Consider the following 6,478-nt stretch of genomic DNA (forward strand, 5'->3'; position numbering starts at 1 on the left):
CTGAGGGGATCGTGCCTCCACACCAGTTCTCCGGGGACAAGAATCCGACATATTTAAGAAACCACCATTAATTATCCAAATAATCGATCGCAGTCGTTAGGTGATTTATCTAGCGTCGATAAGATTTTAATGAAGTACTTTGATTGGGCGCGCACAGACAGTCCGGACAGTGTTATCTGACGGACGATAGCTCGCGCACCATTGGCTTCCTATACCTATCAGCGTATTAAGTTATTAAATTAAAAAGAAATTTCATGCCTCACCCAGACAATAATGGACCTTAAAACGGGGCCAGTTAGATGCGTTTCACGTCGCAGGACCTAATTAACAAGGTGGATCATTCAGATTAGAAATTGGTAGATATCGGCACGTCGTTCATTGTGGAAACTACTCACGATACTACCGTGCGATAAGATAAATTGAGTTGGAAACTTTTTATTGATAATGTCGAGGCGGCGGGTGGCTGCGCGGGCTCGGTACAAGAATGGGGACAATCTCGTTAGAGAACCGCGGGGTGACTTCTCTGCCTACCAAACATATACAAACACGAACAATAAGCATATTTTATATTAGAAAGTATTGTATTTTATCCATTTCATTGAAACCTGCAGCAGTTAAACAATAAAAATAAATATTACGGAATGCAAATTAACGCACATCAAAATTTCTGTTGTCGCTATAAATCCTTTGACCGAACGTAAGCAGTAGCATGGCTTAAAATGTAAATGTGTACACATAATACGAAAACGTTAGACACAATGCCACAACATAGAACGAAATCATAAGTAAGGAAATCTTGTTTACGATGCTAGAAAAACAATTGCCTTACTCTATGGAGATTACCAGGTTCTAGGTCTTAAGATTTAAGTAGATATTTATTTGTCATATTGTATTTATAATTAATTGCCTTTTTATGAACTACATATGTTTTTCTCGCAGAAAAAACCTTATTGCAAACTTTTAAATACATCATATATTTTCCAGTCGTGTGTGTATCTGAGTAGAATAGAGTTTATTTCCACGTTACAATTTAAGAAGGTAATTCAATCTAATCTGATTGACATCCAACGCGATCTAAAAAGCAATCATTATTGGAACAGATAGATAAAATTGGAAATAGCTGGCCCGTTACCCGCATAATGTGAAGCGCGTAATTTTTATTTAAATGAGATAAAAAATCTATCATCACAACCCTATAATCGAGTTCGGATAATTCACAGACCGGTTGAGCCGCACTTAATCGAACGTTAACTAAAGTTTAGTGTAGGATTGACGATCGTCTGTTTACTAATTTAGTGCATTTTATTGGAACTCTTTGGTTGCGTGTGAATAATAATGAACTCCCGTCGCCGTAGTGTTAGATCTCGGGGATAATTAACGAAAAGTTAGTAGAACGTGTACAGACTAATGATCGGGAATAGGTTCATTTGCATTAAACAAACGACATTGGTCTTAATTACTGGGAAAATTACAAATTAAAGAAAAATTAATGGGACACCCGATCGGGTTGACCTCTCGCCGAGGTTACACAATGGTAATAACGTCGGAACCTTATGCTTAAATTAAGAATTCTGAAGCTTTCTAAATGTTATTTTTAAATTACGGATTCGTGTTTATTACGAAACAAAAACATGGGCTTGTTTTTTTATGCTCAGATAAATGGAAAACAAATTAGGCATAAGTAAAATGGATGCTAATTAACAGTTGTATGTGTCTATTGTTATATTATAAAGGCACTGTGAGTTCTTCGACTGAATCTGAACTTTAAATAATTGCAATTAATAAATAAACTTTCAAAACTAAACCTACTAAGGTCCCAGAGTCCTGGGTTCGATTCCCAGATGGAGTACGATACGAGCGATGTTAAAGAATTCATTTCAGTTTTAGCAATTTTGCCAATTATTTATGCAACTGAAACCTCAAAATTTATAAAAGTCAACTGACAGCAATAACACACTTTGACAAATTGTCAAAAAACGTAAACAACAAAACACAATTTTAATTTAACTTGAGATTTGTGAACATATATCAATATGTTGAAATCGCGTTTCAACCTAGCCCAAAGCCAGACCGCCCCAGAGGCGGGCGAGGAGCATGTAGCAGAAGACACTGCGGCAGACGAGCAGCAGCAGTATGACGAGCAGTTGGCTGGCGAGGGCGTTGTTGAAGAAGAAGAGAAGAAGATCGTCTACCCAGTGAGGGTCCTGAAAAGAGCTGAGGTTAGCATACGGCTAAGTCTGCTGGGGAAGACTGCGGAGGGAGACGGGTAAGTATTTACACTTACATTTTCTTGATAAAACTTTATAAGTTAACACAGTGAATATGCTATCACCTGTACAATGTTTTGTGTGCATTTAAGTTTAAAATAAATAAATATAAGTGGAGGAAGATTCACAAAAGCAAAAATAATAAATCAAGGGGCGTAGTTTTGGAGCAGTACAATTTCAATTCGAATACCAATGCGCCTTAATTTTACAGAAACTGCATGTAGAGTGCAGAAATCATAATTGTAATGAACATTTCTATTACAGATACACGTACTTAAAAGCGGCTTGCACAGGGATGAGTTTAACTGATATCTCAGCAGTAAAACACTTTAAGCATCTCCAGTTTCTGGATGTATCAAACAATAACTTAGACCTAGACGCCCTGCAAGCCGCAACGGAGCTACCCTATCTTGTGCTCATACATGCAGATCACAATGCTTTATATTCTGCTGCACTCAGAAAAATGAAGTATCTGCAAGTTATCATCATGAATAACAATAAAATTTCCACTGTCCATGACGTTTACCAACCAGAACTGAGCACACTAGAAGTCGGATACAACAGGATACATCGTGTTTTCTTCACCAACCGAATGCCAACTATCAAATGTTTAGATTTTAGATACAACCTCATCGAGGATATTTCCGACTTTGATTTTCCCAACTTGGATAGTTTATACTTGGCTGGTAATAAAATTAAAGCCCTCGATGGAATAGAGAGATTGGTAAATCTGAGAATATTGCATGTGCGGAATAACCCAATAAAGTTGCTGAATGGATTTGATGAAGGGCTGAAGAAACTGCAGTATATCAATTTGAGGAACTGCAAAGTTGCTACACTTAGGCAAGTTAAGAAGTTACGGGTAAGTAATTTGGTACATTTACTATAATTTTATGTTCAGCAAGAAAAAATACCGATTCGAAATCCAAATTTCCTATTTGGTTAACCATTTTAACCGACTTTGTTACAGGTGCTCACTGCCTTAGACACCCTTATCATGAAGGGTTGTCCGTACATGGGTGGCACGGGGGAGGAAAATGCAGAAGTGGGGCAAGAGGAAGAGGACGCAGAGATACGAGTCGAAGTTCTGGCAACACTACCACGGCTGAAGAGGATCAACAAAGGAGTTATTACTCCTGAAGAAAGGTAGGAACTTAAATTTACAATTTTTTTATTTTAACTTAGATCGTTCACCAAACACTAAGTACAGGAATACCCATAAATGGTTCGTCGACATCACAACGACAGTGAAGACGAAATTGAACTAACTCTGTAATCATTTTAAGACTCGTTAATGTTTCAAGAAGTTTTCAATATTAGCAAACTTTGTTTTCGCAGATACAGTACAGTCAGTATCTGTTATCAGTAGTACATTCGTGACAAAGTGGTCAAAAAGTTGACAACACGAACTTATTCAAGACGTGTTGCTACTTTGAATGTCACTAACTATTTGACGCTGACTGTACCACGGTACATACTGCTCATGCAGTAATAGGAATAAGTCTAGAGATGCAAGAACTAGAACTTATTCTTGGTTGATTTATATTTTTTTTTTATTGCAGAACTGAAGCTAAAGACCTAATGACTCAATGGCTTGAAGAAGGTGAAAAGGAAGAAGAGGAAATAGAAGACGAGCACCATGAAGAAGAATCAAACTTGGATGAATAACGTAAACAGATCTTCTAACAACAAATATATTTTAAGGTTTTTGTATGTATTACTTATGTTAAAGCTTCTTTTAATACACATTATAGGTATAAATCTGTCAACAAATGCTTTTCAATTGGACATACCTACAAGTATTTCTTATAAAATACCTATTGTAAATAGTTATATAAATTATACATGAAAATACTAAAGGCACTTACAAAATATATATTCCAACTGCCTCAATTGACATAAACTGGATTTAAAAATAGACTGGCAGTAAAACTGATACTGAATATAAAGATTTTATTTTATAGCAGTCAGAAGCAATTTTGAAGTTGTAAAATAAATATCTGGAATCGATTCACATAGTCATTTACAAAGAGGGCACTAATATTGTTAATAACACAGAATAAACAGTCTATAAACTGTTCCACAAGTACCAGACGATGGCATGATGGTCTTAATTATAGAAATCATGCATAGTTGATTTTAAATCGAGTTAGTTTTAATAACTTTCTTCATATAACACAGGCTCTCAAAGTAAAACAGCTAAGGAAACAGTTACTATGTCTAGGCTGACTGAATGCTACAGAAATGTGGATGTAAATAGGTTCAAAGATTGAGAAAAATATCCTATTTTCCCAAATATTATCTTGTTTTCTTTAACTGTGGGTGGTAAGTAGTTCATTCTTTATAAGCTGATGTATGTTTTCTTCATATTGTACAATCGCCAGTTTATTTTGGTAGCAAAACAGCGCCTATCGTAATTACTTAAGATGCCGCAGTTTTTGACTTGATTTGCTGTCGTCCGTGATACAAAAGTTAGTGCTTAATTATAGTAGTGTAAAGGCAAGGGTTTTGAAGTAACTGTAATCTGTATTTATTGTGTAAAGGTCAAGCGTGGTGTCAGAACGTCGCTCGCGCTCCACCGTTGCAGTGAAATTGTTCTTATTGTGGCGCCGCGCCCGAGGGCCAGTGTTCTACGCGATGCGCCGCGCCACCTCCCGGCTCACTTTAGAAAAGCGATATTTTAGCGACAGCCTACATGATTAATTTATAGCTTCGGAACAATATTCCTGCGCAGAGCCGGCTAAATCCGATTTAATATGGAGATAACTTGATTTATAGGATACTGATCTAGATAGATCTGTTTCATTTGAGACCCATTTCTTTTTATTTTTCAGTGTGGTGTTATGTGCGGCGTATTTGAGTAACTTGGTGAGTAAAACCATAATTATTACTAGAGGACTCTATTACTTACATTGCTCTAAAGTTTACGATTGACTTTTTATGTAATCTATCACAGTTCAATTAATATTGTATTAACTTACTACTAATATATATATATATAACTAGCTGACCCGGCGAACTTCGTACCGCCTTAGCGTAGAGATTTTCTTAATATTTTTTTCCGTAAGAACCATCCTTGGACTTCCACAAACATTTTAAAAAAAGAATTATCGAAATCGGTTCAGCCGTTCACACGTGATGCCGTGACAACGCGAAACGGGTTTCATTTTTATATATATAGACTATTTACTCTTGCTTACCGTGTAAAAATCTTTCTAAATGTGAACAATGGACGAGTATAATATTAACTTTGGCGTTTACTGCCTTTTCCCAGCCATATCCTAAGCCTGCGCCGCGCGATCATTTCCTGGCGACAAAATCTCCCGATAGCATCAAACCCCCATGTCCTTCGCAACGTCCCGATATAAATCAACCGTAATGCACCTTAAAAGCAACTAAGACCCTTTAAAGTTCATTTAAATAAGCTATCAACACCGCACCCGAGTTTAATGAACACGAATCTCCAATAAAGCACAGGAAAATAATAATAGCACACAGCTAAACCCACTTTACCGACACGTCTCATTTGAATAAAGTAAATTACATTCGAATTCTAAAAAGTTGCCTGCAATTAATTAAACGAGCATTCCTTAATTATCTATTAAAATAATAGTAAGATTTAATTGGGACTTTTAAACGGACACGCAAAATAATTAAGTGATCAATTAACAGTACACGACGATGTGTATCCAGCGGCAGCCTTATCTACTTCCATCAACAACATTGTTCAAACAAAGAATAAATACGTCTACCGCAGACCGATTATTCTGCCTATGACTTGAACTGGGTTAAGCTACGTGGGCTACGAGGATTTTTTTGATTGTCGTTGACAGCTATTTTCAGCTAAATGTCGATATTGTATTACCTACGTAAAGCTAAACATTAAACCAGTGTGCCTACCATGAGTTTACGTTAGGTGAGCTCGCTAGCGAATACGTCAAAAAATTATATGAAGATTTTATTTCTTGAAAGTAGCCGCTAGGGGCGCTGCACAATATGTCATACATTTAAATGTCATTTTTTACGCAGTCGCTAGCGAGCACACCTAACGTAAACTCATGGTAGGCACACAGTTTTCAGAATGTCTGAAAACGCAGTGTTTGGCAAACAAATCTACTTTAGGTTTATTTGCGGTGGAATGAAAAGCGGCTGAAAAGACGAACTTACTGAAAGAACATTATGAAAAAAAAGTGTTTAAAGACAATATCGAG

General features: G+C 36.6%; 1 protein-coding gene across 1 annotated transcript; it reads left to right on the forward strand.

Annotated features, from left to right (window-relative positions):
• The first annotated feature begins 2,033 nt into the window (after positions 1-2,033).
• Positions 2,034-3,935, forward strand: LOC114364306 (leucine-rich repeat-containing protein 23). Its single transcript, XM_028320411.1, has 4 exons — positions 2,034-2,266; positions 2,532-3,129; positions 3,238-3,413; positions 3,830-3,935. The coding sequence occupies exons 1-4, from the start codon at positions 2,034-2,036 to the stop codon at positions 3,933-3,935; spliced, it is 1,113 nt and encodes a 370-aa protein (XP_028176212.1).
• The last annotated feature ends 2,543 nt before the right edge of the window (positions 3,936-6,478 follow it).

The sequence above is a fragment of the Ostrinia furnacalis genome, unplaced genomic scaffold (genome assembly GCF_004193835.3).
Source record: "Ostrinia furnacalis isolate ACB-3 unplaced genomic scaffold, ASM419383v2 OfSCF7368, whole genome shotgun sequence".
In the NCBI taxonomy this organism is placed as follows: Eukaryota; Metazoa; Arthropoda; class Insecta; order Lepidoptera; family Crambidae; genus Ostrinia; species Ostrinia furnacalis.